This window comes from Halyomorpha halys, unplaced genomic scaffold, assembly GCF_000696795.3.
Source record: "Halyomorpha halys isolate HHAL.00 unplaced genomic scaffold, Hhal_1.1 Scaffold1181.1, whole genome shotgun sequence".
In the NCBI taxonomy this organism is placed as follows: Eukaryota; Metazoa; Arthropoda; class Insecta; order Hemiptera; family Pentatomidae; genus Halyomorpha; species Halyomorpha halys.
In genome coordinates this window covers 291,955-309,090 of record NW_027108517.1, presented here as the reverse complement: position 1 = coordinate 309,090, position 17,136 = coordinate 291,955, and the positions used below count along the sequence as shown (strand labels likewise).

General features: G+C 28.5%; 2 protein-coding genes across 2 annotated transcripts in view; one reads left to right on the top strand and one right to left on the bottom strand.

Moving 5' to 3' along the window:
- Positions 1-1,626: 1,626 nt before the first annotated feature.
- LOC106688703 (sorting nexin-8) lies at positions 1,627-7,407 on the top strand. Its single transcript, XM_014433281.3, has 8 exons — positions 1,627-2,215; positions 2,287-2,404; positions 2,483-2,694; positions 2,763-2,884; positions 2,965-3,099; positions 5,666-5,882; positions 5,957-6,145; positions 7,105-7,407. The coding sequence occupies exons 1-8, from the start codon at positions 2,084-2,086 to the stop codon at positions 7,177-7,179; spliced, it is 1,200 nt and encodes a 399-aa protein (XP_014288767.1). The 5' UTR covers positions 1,627-2,083; the 3' UTR covers positions 7,180-7,407.
- Positions 7,408-13,741: 6,334 nt separating this feature from the next.
- Positions 13,742-17,136, bottom strand: part of zip (myosin heavy chain 10) — a gene marked incomplete in the record, with an annotated part of 188,082 nt that continues 184,687 nt past the window's right edge. The window contains 2 exon segments of the mRNA XM_067046836.1: positions 13,742-14,010; positions 14,107-14,264. Of these exon segments, the coding sequence (XP_066902937.1) occupies positions 14,126-14,264 (139 nt within the window).

The following is a 17,136-nucleotide window of genomic DNA, read 5'->3' as shown; positions in this document are numbered from 1 at the left end:
TTAAAGGACTCCTTTATCTTCTGTCTGAATGTCAGTAAAACTTATGATCGACATTCAGACTGATCACGCAGTGGTAAGACTGATTACCGAGAAAATTTTTAAATTCGACCATTCAAAATTTGAATTGTAGAAGAGGCTACGAGTGCTTCTTTCATGTCGGGTATTTCACTTTTTACTTCCAGGGAGACAGAGAAATTCCAAAATAATGGCCAAACAAGATCTGTTTATTAAAAATCAAAACAGACATTGTACAAGACAATATCCGTCCAAACCCAATATACCAGATTAGTCTACGCAATCCTCCCATCTACGCTTCGATCTACACCTTGGATGCTAACCAGTCGGATGTTAATAAAAAGTATAGGAATCCGCTTAGTTACTAAGCCTTACAACCTTTGTCACAAAGCTATCACCGGAATAATATTTACCAGGCGCCGTTCCCTCTATTTAGAGGGGGGGTTTGTTTTTTTTCCCTGCGAGGGTGGTCCTGTTTTATTCTATACAGCCAAAAATTAATTAACTATATTCTATGAAATCTTTGTAGGACAGTTTTCCCAATCCCTTTGTTACTGCTACTATTTATCAAGTTAAATATATATGTTACTATTATACTATACCATAACTATATCTGTTATATATTTTTGTTTATAGATTTCAAATATTTATGAATGTAACATATTTTTGCATAGCCTGTTACTTTTAATATACTATCATAAATAATATTTTGATTTGTATCTAGTTATTTCTCGTTGTTATTTGTACGCCGGACATTCAAGCATAATATATTTAAGGGTCTCGTTACCACTACAACTTTCGCTCTGAAAAGTTTCAGTTTTGCCTATTTAGTGCAGGTTGTTATTGCAAATTCCATGATTCGTTTTTATACTGTCTTTCCCTATGTTTGCTAGTGAGAACTAGCTAGTTATAAATGGGGAAATATATTTTTATATAACTGTCCGGTGGGGTTCTTTCAATATTGTTATTGCCAGTTTGCTATCTGATCTAATCAAATCATTCTATAATAACAGGAGTAAGGCAACTTAGTGTCTACCGGCTGGCCTGTTGTAATGGCTAATTTAGCCATTTTATGAACTGTCTCCTTTTCTGGAATCCCTAGTTGACAATTCGGTGTTTTTTACGCTTTATTTTTAAAAACCTGTAGGCGCTGTTCCTCCTTTAATGTAAGAGGACAAGTTTCACATCTATTAAGAACAGTAGCAAGAGTAATGGTCATGTAAATTGTAAATTAAAAACTGTAGATTATGCTAAAATAATTTTATTCATATATATTTCGACATCTTCGTTTCAGAGAAATGACTGATTAGATGAGCTTTTAGTAGGTTCTTCCACTGATAACGCTGAGCGACAGATAAGCTACTTAATTCACTATTTAGCTTGGATTAATAGTGAGTGACTTTGTCGGTTATTATGTCCTGTATACAAACTGAGGATTTTATTTTATTTATGGAGTTATTAATTGGAACCTATTGTTTGGCTTATCCCGTTTACCATTCATCTTATATTCATATTGATGTGTTTTTACAAAGCAATCAGAAAATATATCAGCAATTTAATTTTTTATTAAGTCTCTAATATGGAGAAAATAAAAAGTTTTTTGTTAAATTTTAAGTATTTTGATGAATGCCTAACGGAATCCCATAGTTTTTTCTACTTAAATAACTCTCCGGTTGACTAATGCGTTAATTGCAAATATTTTCGCTATTGGACAAATTAAAATGTGTCCTAAAATAAATTGAACTCATGAATATGGCCGTGAATAGTAAGCAACAGGTTCGAGCTGTTATCACTTAAGGGATCATGGCCACGTATTGGTCAACTTTCAATCTTCTCTTTCCATCGTTGTCATTTTATGTTTGACATTTGAACAGTGATTTTTATATCTAGTTACCCTGATTACTCATATACTCCATTCAAGATTTTACATTTACTTTTTGATTTAATTACAGCATTTATTATTGATTAGGACTGATGAAATCTTATCAGTATTTTTTATAAGTGTGATCTCTCTTAGCATTTATTTATCATTACTCTGGAAGTTTCTTATTTTATTTATTTATTTTTAATGGCTGAGAATGATTCAGAAAGCCCCCTTATATATAAAAATATTGAGTCAATAGATGATATTGATGTTGACATAATACCAGAGAAGAAAGGTCTGTTCATCAAGCATGTCGAGTATGTTGTGACCAGCAAGGTACAGTAATCGACAATATATACTAAATGACATGTTATTATATTTACTGTGTAAGATCTGTTTCTTTATAGAGGTTTTCTTCTCAAGTATTCAGAAGGTACAATGACTTTGTTGCATTTTATGAACTCCTGTTGTGTAGATTCCCCTACAGGCTTATCCCCAAATTACCTCCTAAAAAGGTTGTTGGAGGTATGTCGCATTAACTATATATTTTTTCCTAAATTATAATAATAATTTATAAAGACTATTAATATTCACCATTTATAGTTTTTCCAAGTGATTCGAATTTCCTTGAAAATCGAAGGAAAGGTTTATGTAGATGGTTGACACTGATGGCTCGACATCCAGTTGTCTCTCAAGATACACTTCTGAGTTACTTTCTGACACAAAATGTACCTGATCTTCAGAGTAAGATTAAAGATGTCTTCAAAAATATTCCAGATGAATTCACTACCTCTCATCTTGCCTCAAGATCAAAGGCAAGTAATGTTATTTACTTTTATAATTTTCTTTTCCCACTTTTTAATACTAATTGTTTTAATACTAGGACCTTGTGCCTCCCAACAATAGTACAGAATTCGCCTTGAGTAGAGCCCAAATAAAGTTTATTCTTGCCGGAGTTCTGAAGATAAAAGAGATTGCTGATCACATCGCTCTTAGATCTCACGGGTGGGTCTCTTATATTGATTATCAGTTATATGCTTAAATTATTTCTGTTTGTTGTGTTTATCTATTATGCAATGTGATAGCTATTCAACAGACATGGATGTCCTTGGATCGGTATTGAATGAGCTTGGAACAGAATATGGAGGTATATCAAACTGGGGAACAGGGGGAAATAACCACTGGAAGGAGTTGAGGAAAGGGCTCGGGCTGGTATCAAAGTAAGTCCAGCAGTTATTATAGTTTTTAATATTTATTATGATATTTCACTGAGAATAATAATGAGCCCATTAAATGAGACTAGGTCATAAAAAATGGCAACTGATTTGTTACCATAATAATACACCTTTATACCATAATAATATACTTACATTTAATAAATAATAACTTTATATATTCACTTTAATATTTTAGTGAGAATAATGTTGAGTCCATTAAATAATGCTCTCGGTCGTTAGATTGGCTGATTATTGACAAAAGTAATGTAACTCAGTTGAAAAATGATTATTAAGTAATTAATGTTATGATTAATTTAAAAACAAATTAACTACAAAAAAAGTATTTGATCATTTTTTCTATTTATATTTTGTAAATGTCAATATTTTTTATCATCGATTAGAAAATAGTTATATATTTACAAAATTTTTCGAAAAAAAACAGTTATTGTCGAAATGCATGATACATTGAAAATGTATGGTGTGATATTTCTACGTTTGAAAATATTTTTAAAGCATATTTATTCATAATCTTTTATATGTACAACTTAATGATTGGTATGAATATATATACGACTAATTAAAAAAAAAAAAACCTTAGTTTTCATTTTTCCTTCAAAAATATTTATATATAATACTCTACAAAATAGTTTTGTGTTTAGTTTAAAATGAGAACTTTCATTATGTCAAAATATTTGTTAAACCAATGCCTAACTATAATTTAATACCAACAGTATTCCTTTCAAAACATAAATTTCTTTCATAAATCTATGAAGTCAATCCTAAGGATCCGTCGAAGCCAACAATTTCAGTGAACATTTAATTTCAGGTGCCATGTTTTAAGATCAAGTGCGCTAAATATTTAGATGTTATTGTTAAATTTCGCTCAGCATATGTGACTGCAGTCCCATCGTTTTAGATCATTTTTATCAATTTAAAATATATTTTATGTGTTTTAAAAATGTTAGATATTGAATTTTATTTTGTATATTCATGTTTTAATGAAATGACATTTAATAAATTAATCATCATAGCTAATTTCTGCTCCTTTCAGGAGGTGTGAGGTTTTGCTATTATTTTCAATCTATCTTAAATCATTCTACTTTAATTCTCCTTGAGGATCTATCATGGACCTTTGCAGGTTTCATTTTTGCCATCCTTTGAACCAGGCAAGGCTAATAACTTTTTGTAGAACACTGCTTAAATTCAAATTCTAAATTTTTTAAATTAGATTCTTTTATATATTTTTTATATTTCTGAAGATTCCCTATCATTATCTTTTATACAGATGCATCCTTTATTTTGAACGCTTGGTTAGTGATATGCTGACCCCAACTTCCTGTTAATGATAAGATTATAAGATAAAATTATTCTGTATTAAAGTTACTGAGAGTATTTTCAAATTAATAAATATTGTTAATATTTCATTATTTTTGTTTGCTACAACTTCCCTCACTGTAGAGAGAAACACTTTATTCAAAAAGCAGTGCCGCCCAACTGCATTGCTATACCCACAGCATACTAAATCTAGTTGGACATTGCATATTAATCATATATTACATAGGCATAGATTAAAGATCAAAATACATAATTGTATCGTGAACGATTATTTTTTCTTATTGTTTTAGTTCTTTAATATTTTTCTTTTTCTCTATTTTCATATTTTTATTTTTTGTCATTCTTTCTATATTTTATAAAATTATTAATTGTTTTTGTCTTCCATTATTAACCTGTATATCTAAATCTGGTTCTCTCTTAGTATAATAGTAAAAATTCTGAACATATACATAGATATATACATATATAAAAATCCTATAAGTCTTGCACAATTCTGTCTAATTGAATGCTAAAAAAAATCAGTTGTTATATTAAGAATTTGGTGCTTAATCGTGTTTATTTTAAGAAAAACATTGATGATATGTTTCTATAACTTAGTCATCACTACATAGATTGGAGATATTGTATCTACTTAGGTTCAAATCTTAGGCAGAGGCTGTATTGAACCTATGGAGTGTTTTAGTAATTGGATTATTAACTATATTTATAGTTCAAGTTAGAAAATCACAATAATTTACTTTACTAGAAACCACAAAAATGAAATATTTTACAAAAAAGTGAATATCTCTTGCTTCCTTCTCCAATCTCTAATGCGTTATCAAAATCTGGTGCGGTGTGTACATCACATATCTTTTACTTACTACCCTGGATGGCGAAAATTTCTAAGAATAAATTTGTATTTTTCTGTTGCTATAAAAATTTGTTAATTGGAGAATTTAGAGGCCAGATGTGTTGTTATGTTGTAGGTTGAACATATCCCTAAAAAAGTTAATAAACGTATGTGGGGGAATTAAGTCAAGACTGATCTTGTGGATTTGGGTTTGTCCATCTGCACATGTCATTGGGTAGATGTGTGTAGAAGGTGATCAGTGCAGTGGTGTCAATATTGATCATTTGGGTTCACTAAACCTTTCATTATCATTAGTATTATGATTTTTTATGTTTATTTTAATCTAAACGAAAATCTTGATATGTTATTTTTTATTAAATGTATTTTTGACGTGTCTATTTGAAGGGAATTCACCCTGTTATCTAAGACAGCACAAGAACAGGCACGAAAAGAAGAAGATGAAGTTTGTGAGAGGTTATCTTATCTTCTGGATGTACTCAGTGGTCATTCTGAACTTTGCGAAAGGGTAGAAAGAGGAGTTTCCTACGAGCATCAGAATGCACTATCTAAAATGCTTACTTTGAAAAAAAGGCAGATTCAGGGTGTCTTGCGAGGTTCAGATGTAAGTTATTTTTCTTTTGTTTTTATTTCAAATTCGTTGTAACAATGAAAATATTTTACATTTTTCCTCTTCAGGCCGAATCTGTTGCCACCTTAGAAAATCGAATGTTGGAGCAAGAATCTGTGATTGAGTCTGTCGAACTGAGAACTGCATTTTCACTCTACTGTGTCAGAATGGAGACACAGTTGGTACATACTTACCTTGAAACTTTGGTGCATGTTCTTAACAGCCTCGTTACCGTACAAATTAACAGCCATACTGAGGTAATTATTAACTTCGTATTTGCTGTATTATTTCTTTTTTATGTTATATTGTCACCACAATGTCTTAGTGGTATATCTGAAAATTTCTGAGAACATTATAAAACTTGTGTTTGCATATCATATGTAAGGTAGTAGCTAATTAGAAAATACTATGATATTCATGTACAGTTTGATACTTGAAGAAGTTTGTCGGGGGGTGCGGTCAGCAAAGAACAACATAAATAAACAAAACCATATTTATTTATTTTATGCCGACGTTTCGACCTGAGTTTCAGGTCTTCATCAGGGGTAGTGGCGTGGAGTGACGATTGGTAGTAACTTGTTTTTATTTTGTTTGTGTTAAATCAAGGATAGGATGCACTTTCATTTATGCAATATTTCTAGAGTATTTATGTCCCCTAGGTTCGTAGCCATAAGATATTTATATGTTATATACTTATAAACTCTATTTTTTTTTTTTTTTTTTTTTTTATGGTTCCTGTTTAATGATTTTGTTTTATTTTATTGAGGGACTGTATCATGCATAAGACATTGGGAATAGCAGCCAGTAATTCACTATTTTACCTTGATCTGTCTGTGAATTGATTGAAAAAAATCTGTTCATTTAGAGTGATCTACTCATAAATAAAAAAAAAATCAGTCCACATATAACTGAATTGCTAGAAAATTAACTAAAAAAGTATTTTGTTTTTTTATTAGTTCTCTATTAATAATTTTAAAGTACCAAATAAGGCTTAAAAGTCTGTTTTGTCAATGGTACTTTCCAGGTAATCGATATTAACCTCTTTTTTTTCCCATCTCCAACTCTTCCAATAATTCATACTATCTCAATATGCTATATTTTTTTATTTAAAGCTATTAATTATGTACCTATGTATTTCTCAAGGTTGTTGATAGAGATTTTAATTAATTTGTATCTCTATTTCATCTATTCGTAATTATTCTTATCTGTTTTTCAGCTTGCCAGAGTTTGGAACGTGATCTTCCCTATTGTTAATGTTTGTTTATCACCAAACAGAAAAGACAAAATGTGATATTCTATACATTGTTGATTATTATTTTCTCTATAAATTATGTGATATCAAAAGTATTTTTTAGATTTTATATATTTAATTATAGATCTATTTAGATATTTATTTATTTTTAACTCTGACGTTAGTCAAAAAATTTTTATTGATATTAGATGTATATGAAATGAAAGTGCCTTAAACTTAATAATTATAAATTATTATACGTTACATTACATTCCAATTGAAAATGAATTTATTATTACTTTTATTTAGATCTGAAAGAAAAATTTTATCATATCTTGTTATATTTTATGTGTAATATATAATGAAATAAAAATATTTTATAAATAATGATTTGATTTTATATTGGTTTCTTATTATCCCATCCTAAATACTCTTTTTCACAGCTAAACAATATTAGAAATTAGTAAAATCCAGAACTTTGTGAACTAATATTAAATGGCTGTAAATTTTTATATTTCATACTTGCTTTTATTTGTGTCCTTGAGACAAATTTCTGTTAAGCTTGTAGCAAAAAATTGTTTTTTCATGAAAACCAATTGCTGATCTTCATTTATTTATTTAATTATAACTATATCTTATGTTGTAAACATTCTTTAAGAAAACCTACTCGCTTAGTTGAACTTTTTGGGAAGTTTTTCCATTACCAAGTTGTTTGTTCTTAAATATATGATAGTCATATGTAAAACATAAAACAAATTTTTAATATATAAGTTCAAATGATGAAATTAAAACAAAGATATAAAATTGGCTATTTAAAAAAATAAAAGTAATACAAAATAAAATTGTAGCAGTTTTGAGACTGGCCGACAGAAGTAAAACCTCAGGAAATGAAATAATGTATTGAAATTTTATTAATAATGATATTTATTTTACCAAAATGCAATAAAAGTTTTATTTATTATGTTTCTTATTTAATTAATTATAATTATTAAATATTTTATTTAATTATACTATACATTCGTGAAATTATATTTTGTATTATTTGTAAGCGTTGGCTTGTGATAGCTAAAACAAGAAATGTAGACATTTTATTGATTGTTTTCAATGTCTTGAAAATATTGTATTAATTGTTCAACTTCTTGTACCTTCTAATGGCGAGAAAATCTATCATTTAGATTTTTCATTTGCAAAATTTATGTTGAAATCTCCACTTAACATTATTGGATTTTCTTCTTCCAGTATTAAAAGAGTACCTTGTGTTTTATATGGCAAAAGTACCATGTGAATGAAGTATAGTCTAATTACCCTAACAATATGAAAGTGTTTAGGATAAGAACATTCTAGATAAACAAAAATGGCTACCCCTTAAGAGTTTACCCTAACAACAATAAAAGTTTAAACGTTTTACCATAATTATTTACTCTAACTTTATATACTTTATAAATGTATATAATTTTAACCCTACCGTAATTTACCTTTTTGTATCTTATTATCCTACTATGTCAAAATATTTTGAGTTGTTTTTGTATCTTTTTAGCCCTGATAAAGCTCTACAAAGTGGGATGAAATGTCGGAAAATAAATAGTGTTAACTATTTTTTATTTTATTTTGATGGCACCACAGACCACCTTTATTATTTTTTACCTTCCTTGATTTATGCTGCTATTTGTAGGGACTTAATTAAACTATTATCTTAATATTCCTTAAATTCTCAATTATAAATTTATCTTGATTCTTTTTGGTAAATTTTTACTTTAGGTCCTCCAGAAAGGCAGCAAACCATTATTACCAGAGTGTAAACCAATAACCTAAAGGTGTCTCAGAGTTTCTGAAGAAATTTAATTAATTAAAAAACTAATTTCTTCCAAATTCTCTTAATCTAAATAGTTTTCAGTTTATCATAACAAAACTAATTCAGAAAATAGCAGTTAAATCAGAAACAAATTTTTCTATTATATAAAATTTCAAAAAGTCCTTATCATCCAAATGTCTTCATAAAAAACGTTAAACGCTGTCTTAATCCATGTAAATGGTTAATTTTTCATTAAAAAAAAAACTAATTTACAACTCACTATTTTAATCATAATTATTTGAAGTTTCTAGCTTATATTTCAATTTAGAAACGATATAAATAACGTATAAAATAATAGTTCTGATTATTACTGTTAGAGGCCTGCACCATCCAAACAACCTTTTCCCAAGTTCTATTATAGCTTAAAAATATTTTTAATATTAGTTCGACTAACTTCATAAAGATAGCAGCACCAATCAAGAAAGATATGAATAGTAGTTTCACTAACCGCCGCAAGAGACCAGCACCATCCAAACAGCCACTTCTGAGGTCAAGCAGGAAAATTTTTATTTTGTATTAGGATATTAGGAACTTACAGGAGCTCAACTCATCCGATCAGATAGTTTAAACTTGTGTTGGAACAGACTTGAAAAGTTTTTGTTCCAACACGACCGTAACGTCAGACGGACTTGTTGAGCTCCTGTAAGTTCCTAATATCCTAATACAAAATAAAATTTTCCTGCTGGCCTTCGGAAGTGGCTGTTTGGATGGTACTGGTCTCTTGTGGCGGTTAATGGAACTACTATTCATATCTTTCTTGATTGGTGCTGCTATCTTTATGCAGTTAGTCGAACTAATATTGAAAATATTTTTAAGGTATATTAGGACTTAGAAAAAAGTCGTTCGGTTGGTGCTGGCCTCTAACAGTACTAATCAAAACAATTATTTTTATATTTCTTGTTTTGTGCTGCTATCTTTAAACAGTTAGTTGAAGTATTATTTTAACATTCTAAATTGTCTAAATCAAAATTTATTTTATTGATTGGATTTAAACCGATGTATAATTTTTCAGTCATATTTATTCATGTACGTTTTAAATTAGTCAGTATTTATTATGTTTGGATGCTTATTAATTCCTTTATGCTCTTCTTAACTTAATAAACGACATAAAATATGAAATAGTAAAATAACAATTAAATATTTATTTAATTATTATTATTAATTATTTATTTAATTATTATATTTATTTAAAATATATTATTGTTTGACTTTAGCTATTATAAAATAATTTCCCCTGTTTATGAGCATGTCTTTCATTGTTGAATAAGATCGGTTAGAAACTTCAAATAATTACGAATTAAATTATGATTTAAGTAGTGAGTTGTGAATTAGTTTTGTTATGAAAAATTAAACATTTACATGGATTAAGAGAGTTAGGCTTTTAACGTGTTTCATGAAGACATATGCATGATAAGAACTTTCTGAAATTAAAATTTCACATAAAAGATGAATTTGATTCTGATTTAACTGTTATATATTGAATTAGTTTGGTTATGATAAATTAAAAACCAATGAGATTAAGAGAGTTTTGAGGAAATCATATTAATTAAAAATTAAGGGAGTTAGGGTTTTAACATGTTTAAATAAAGATATTTGCACCATAAGCACTTGGTATAAATTAAGAAATAAATAAAGATGAGAAATTTTGGTTGTAAAAATACGATTTAAGTGTGAATAAGAGAATTTGGAAACAAATGGAATACGGATAGTAAAATAGTCATTTAAATTAGATTATGACAAAATAATTCCTTAATTTTAAGGTCTACGGTAAAGTTGTTTTTGGTTCCTTCGGGTTATGGACGTACACAATGGTCAACTAATAATGGTTTACCACCTCATTGGAGAACCTGAAGCAAACATTTACTTATTATTAATACCAATATGGTTTCTTTCCCACTTTTTTCATAACTTTAATTTTAAATAATTCTCATTTTGTACATAAATTTACTTATTATATTTTCATATAAATATAACATTCTTGTTCTTTCCCCATTTATTATTATTATATTATTCTCATGAGCCTTCATCTTCTTATAATACACTTTACATTTTCTTTCAACACTATTTATGAATCTACATTACCTGTTATTTTCTAAATATTCTGTAATTCCTTTTATCTATCATGGTTGTTTTCTTGTTTTTTGTTCCTAGCCCTGAAATTCTGGTCAAAACATTGCAATTAATAAATAAGTTTTTACTTATTTGTGTTTTTGACTGACACAATCCCAACTTTCTTCTCCTCATATAGCATGTGTTATTCATTAGAATTCTTTATGAATTATGGAAATAAAATGTAAAATGATAAAATATTTAAAGTATATTATTTGTTTTAGACTAGGACAAAATGATTTCACCTTCCTGTGAGAGTGCATTGGACTATTCTAAAGACTCTACTTATTTGACATTCAATGATATAGAAATCACAAATTATATTTGCTATCTAAAATTGAAGACCATATTTTATGACAGTTACATTTCTAACATGTTTTCTGAGTTTTTATGCAGCACAAGAACCAATTATAAATAAAGAAATAAACAAAGATGAATAATTGTTTTGTTTTTTCAAAGCAATATTTGTTTTGGACTTGACAGAAATTATCTTGTTTTACTGATAAAGATATTCACAAGGAAAAGTAAGAAACAATATCAAATTTTAAAGGTGATATCATTAGTTAATCCGGCCATTCAATATTAGAAAATACGAAGGTCTGATTTTAGTATTGAAAATATTCTTTAACTGTGAATAAGAAAGGTAGGAAAGAAATGCGGCTAAAATTATACTTGTTATCCTAGTGAAAAATCTGCAGATAATGTTCACCGAATTAGTGTGTTCAAGAAAGCAGATAGGAGACTATCTCTTCCAAGTGCGTCCTGCCTTCTCTTCAGCTTCTTACATAGATCAGGATCACCGCAGTACACGTTGCCTCTGTCAGAATGAAAGTGTTCAGTTTCAGTTCATTTACTCAATCCCAAATAAATATTTCTATTTCTTTTTGCTAGTATAAAGTAATTTTATTTTACGTTCATTTTCCTCGATATGGAATATAATGCATACATAATATAAATTATATATAAGAATATAAAGATAAAGAATGTGATTGTGAAAAATTTCTATTGAAATACTTGACATTTCAAGGTTCCACGAGTCCAAATAACCAAGTCTCACAAAATGGTCCGTGAGTGAACAGCCAAGCTCAAAAACAAAAAGTAGTAGAAAATTGAAATTATATATTTATTGTAGGTGTATGCTTGGGATGTTACATCAACACTTTCATTAGAACAGACCCATTGGAAGTGCTACTCTATGTAATCGATTTTTTAGGTTATCCGTTAAATGACAATCAGTTTTAATTAATTCTTGAAATTAGAGCTAGGTTTTGAAAATGCTGAGCTTTCAATGGCAGTATCTATAATTTTGTTTGTTTGGAATAATTAACCATTTTACAATTTTCTTTTTAATGAAGAATGGATAAATATGGACTAGAAAGGGTTTTATAATTAACTTTAGAAGACCAGAGGAAAAAGCCAAACATTTTAGAAAAAATGAATTAGAAATTAGACAGTGAAGAAAAAATTCAGCATAATGTAAATTTTAGTAAACTTTTTCTGTTATATTTTAAATTCCACGGTACAATCTATAGAATATACCAATTAGGTACAAAATAGAATAATTTTTTTGTGAGATGTGCCACTTTTATAGGAATTATGACTATTAAAGCAGAGATATGACCTCAAAATTAACAAGAGGGATATTAGAAGACAAGAGGGTTAAAAAAAAAAAAGAGCAGTTACACATTTATTTGATTCACCATATTTTTATTTAAATAGCCCGTTACATCTGATTTCACGGATTGATATACTGTTCAAATTTTTCAATTTTATTTTATTTTTTAATTTTTTTTTTTTAGATTTTTTGTTTAATATATATACCTCAACCTATGCAATTATTATCCCGTAGTTTGCTCACAGCAGGCTGGGTGTTATTTAAAAAAATATTTACACAACTGTTCATACAAATTATAACAAAAATCTCTCAAGCAAATGATACCTACACAATCACATTGTAACAATCAAGAGAGGCGTGGTAATTATCATCAATTATCTGTATATATAAATACTGAAAAAACAAAAAAAAAAAAAAAACAACTAAAATTATGTATAAATTTCTCCATAAAATGATATTCACTTTGAGGAATGGGTTACATAATATATTACAACATTACTTCAGTACAAATACACAGCGTTTTTAAGTCCTATTTAATACAAAAATAGGCGTAGCTTACTTCATTTTAGCTCACTTTAGGTACAAACCGTAATAATTACAGTACAATTAAATATGACACAGTTCTTATCATAAAATTAATTTTTATTTTATAAAATCTGTACACCAATGTACCGCTTATGTAAATATTTTTCAGGCTTCTCCATTAACAACTAACAAAAGAAAAGCCGAAATACTTAAGGCATCTTGGCTTACAATATCGACGTATCTATGATATATATATTTATAATGTATATATATTGAGATAAATCATTAATAATAAAAAAAAATAAGATACATAAATAGCTCATGAATGTTATTAGTAATAAATAAATATGATTAGAAAACTTGTGAGAATCTCACGAGTGGATGGGGAATGTTGTGTACTAAATTTAAACACAATGGAAGATCCAATTTCTTATAAATACATTCAGAAAATGCAAACAATAATACAATAATGGTTTAGACCCATAATGGGCAATTCCTCTGGGCTCTATTACCTTTTGAATATTTATATATTTTTTTTTTTTTCCTGTTTTGGCACCAGAAATATTGTACAAAAGTTTCTTTTTTTCTTTTCTTTTTTACAATTTTCTTTTTTATTGTTAACACTAACTACAACGATGAATTTACAATTGTATTTAATAAGTACGACCGGAATCGGTTTCCGGGCCTATATTAAGCTGAGAGTCGTGGTAGCGTTTGTTTCTGGTATTAGCTGTACTCCAAAACTGCTGGTAGAATATTGAAATGGTTAACTTTCCGTACAGCTAGCCCCCTGAAAAATAAATAAATAATTATCAAATTGATAATTAATGAATAGTTATCAAACCACAAATAAAAAGTTAATATTAATAGAAAAAAAATTGAATACCATATTGATCCATTGTGGTTTATAATGGTACAGAGTCATCACCATCTAAACTGTCATCCGTGGTGTTGTTCATTTCCTTCTGATCTTCAGTTGTGATAGAGCCTCGTTTGCTTGAGCTTAGCCGGCTCGAACTTAGGCTAGATATACCACCTCCCCTCCTAAATTTTAAGTAAACAAATTAATCAGAATAAATAAGTCAAAATAATATTAAATGTATGTGTTAATAGGTTAAACAATATAATTAAATTAGAAAAAAAAAAGATAAACTAATGAAAATTTTATTTTCATTACATGAAATATTAGGTTATTCAATATTAAATTAATGTTCATACAGTTATTTATACAACAGGACGCCCAAAAAGGTGGTTAACAAACATAAACAGTTTCGAACTCAACAGAGGACTACTAACTTACTGCTAACAATAAGATAACTTGTGAGCCCGTCATTAGAGAGCATATACAAGACAGTTTGTCCCATCACTATCAGTTTTATTTCCTTTTCCCACCCAGTCCCCTATGGAAATGCATCGGATGCAGTAAAAGAGACTGTTTTCATCAATTCCCCCTTCCCCCAATAACAAACCCTATACATCCAACGGTGTTTAGAAATAAAAAAAGTTACTATGTTGAATGAATACTTCTTTTAAAAATATTTTTAAATTCTTTGAAACTTGTCGATACTGAATTATTCATTTTCTTATATTTATTTTTTTTTCTCAAATGTATCCTTATTGCAATATTATCAGTAATAAATTATGTATATTAATAATTCAGTTGTTTTTGTTTTGATTATAATTTATTTTTCTTACCAATATTTAAATTCATTAAATTTTCTCAATTATCTATTTTTTGTAGTTTCATATTGTTTTCATTATTTTTTCTAACTTTCATACATCAAAATTCAATAAACAGAAGCATTATCCTTCCTTCTGGTCTTTACAAATACGAAACACAGCCTCTTAAGTATGAACACTAAGGGAACAACAGTATCTAAAGGTTTTTTGAAAATAAAGTAATACATAAAATATAAAAACCAAAAAAGAATGAGTTGACTGGAGAATTTAGAAGGCTACACAACACCAAATTGAGAGAACTGCACCCGGTAAATATAATTTAGGTTATAGCATTGCATTAATAAAAACTGAATGGACGGGTAAATGCTCCAAGAGTTGACAGAAGCATAGATGAGGGGGTCATGTAAAGACTGATCTAGAAGATTTGGGTTAGGATGGTCGTCACTGGACAAATGAATAAAAACAGTAATTGTTGGTATCAGCATTGAACCTTCGGATAGGCTAAGTCTTTATTATAATTATTTATTTATAGCAGCTTTTGTACTAATTATTAACAGAGTTGGCCAACTATGAAACTAATAAGTAAAGTTGCCATGGATACGATATTTATTTATCAATGGTTCATTCATGAATAAGGGTCGTATCCATGGCAATTTTTGCCAATCTCTGATTATTAGGATATATCATTTGTAATCACAATATACAATATATATATTGTAATATCCTCTTTTTTAATAAATATTTGATATTTATAGATAAATGATTTTAGTTATGTTTTTATTTTATGTATATTGTTTATTTGTTACTTTAAATCAAAAAGCAAGCTAATCATTGTCTAAAATAAATACACTGTTCTAAACAAGAAAGATGGCGGTGCGCGTCCTTCCGAAGTGTTCGTTGGGTTGTTTGTGTTTGATAACATGGATTGAAATTTTTCAACTTTTGTTGTTCCTATGCAGTAATTATGGAAAAGGAATAATCAAAGAAGAAATGGAAGAAAGTAACAATTATCAATAATAAACTATTTACATCGCAAATAAAGCAGAGCGATTGTACTACAATTGATTATTTTTTGGATCGACCAGTGAACATTGAAGATAGAGGAGAGGAAACGGGCGCTCTTGATTTTGCTGGCTTAGGGAGAAGACGTCCGTTCGGCTAGAAGGGGAAGGACTGGAAGCCATTGGGGAGGAGTTGGATACCGTCATGGACCAGAGGATGTCAACAGTCATATATCATCAAAGGAAGATTGTATAAGTGGTTAGTTTTGTTTCTAACTGAAATTTATTCTATTTGTAGAATATCTATTAATTAAGTTTAAATGTTATTATTAGTAAAGTGTCGTCTGTTTCTGATTGCCAGGAAACCCGCCCTGAGAAAAGAGTCTCTAATGTTATAACATTTAAATAAAATTCAATTATCTGTTAAATATTAAAGTTTTTATTGTATATATGTATATATAGTTGACCGTAAAAATTGATATATAGGAAGATGGTCAGGGTTGCGGTCAAAAGTGAAACAAAAATAGTTTACAAATATTTTAGTTTCACTTTTGACCGCAACCCTGACCATCTTCCAATATATTAAAGTTTTTAATTTGAACCCAAGCTATCTTTTATATTTGAAATAAGTTAAAACTATTAAAATTCATTTTATTTCATTTTAAATAATTTTTGAATACTACAAAATATATATATATATTCTATTCAACTAAACTATATTAGCAAATAAAACTGTATAGCTTGAAGAATTAATTTTTACAAAACAATGAGTAAGTTGTCAGTTGAGCATATTCAAATTTAACATTTGTAAAATAGATGCAATGACGTGGGAAAGGGAAGTAACAAAAGATAATTTTAGAGGAGAAGCAAAAAATGGTTCAAAACACTTAAAATACAAGATTTAATTTAATTAAAAAAAGAAAAAATTGACTTATCTACTGTTTTCCCTAATCACTCCCCTTTCGATGAATAAACAAAAGTTTGACATAATTAACTTTGTACTTGCCAGCAGAGTTGTGCAACTATGAATCTAATAGCTAACATTGTCATGGAAACGATATTTATTTATGGTATCATTCATCAATAAGGGTCATATCCAGGGCAATTTTAGCTATTAGTTACAACAATAGCTAATTTTTAGCCACCTCTGCTTGCCAGAACATCAATGATTTAGCTATTAGTTACAACAATAGCTAATTTATGGCCACCTCTGCTTGCCAGAACATCAATGATTT

What these genes read in the sequence shown, in the direction of transcription:
- LOC106688703 (XM_014433281.3), top strand. Translation starts at nt 2,084, where the DNA reads ATGGCTGAGAATGATTCAGAAAGCCCCCTTATATATAAAAATATTGAG. An exon ending in ATCTTGCCTCAAGATCAAAG is followed by an intron (nt 2,695 to 2,762) that starts GCAAGTAATGTT and finishes TTTTAATACTAG; the next exon opens with GACCTTGTGCCTCCCAACAA. An exon ending in ATCGCTCTTAGATCTCACGG is followed by an intron (nt 2,885 to 2,964) that starts GTGGGTCTCTTA and finishes GCAATGTGATAG; the next exon opens with CTATTCAACAGACATGGATG.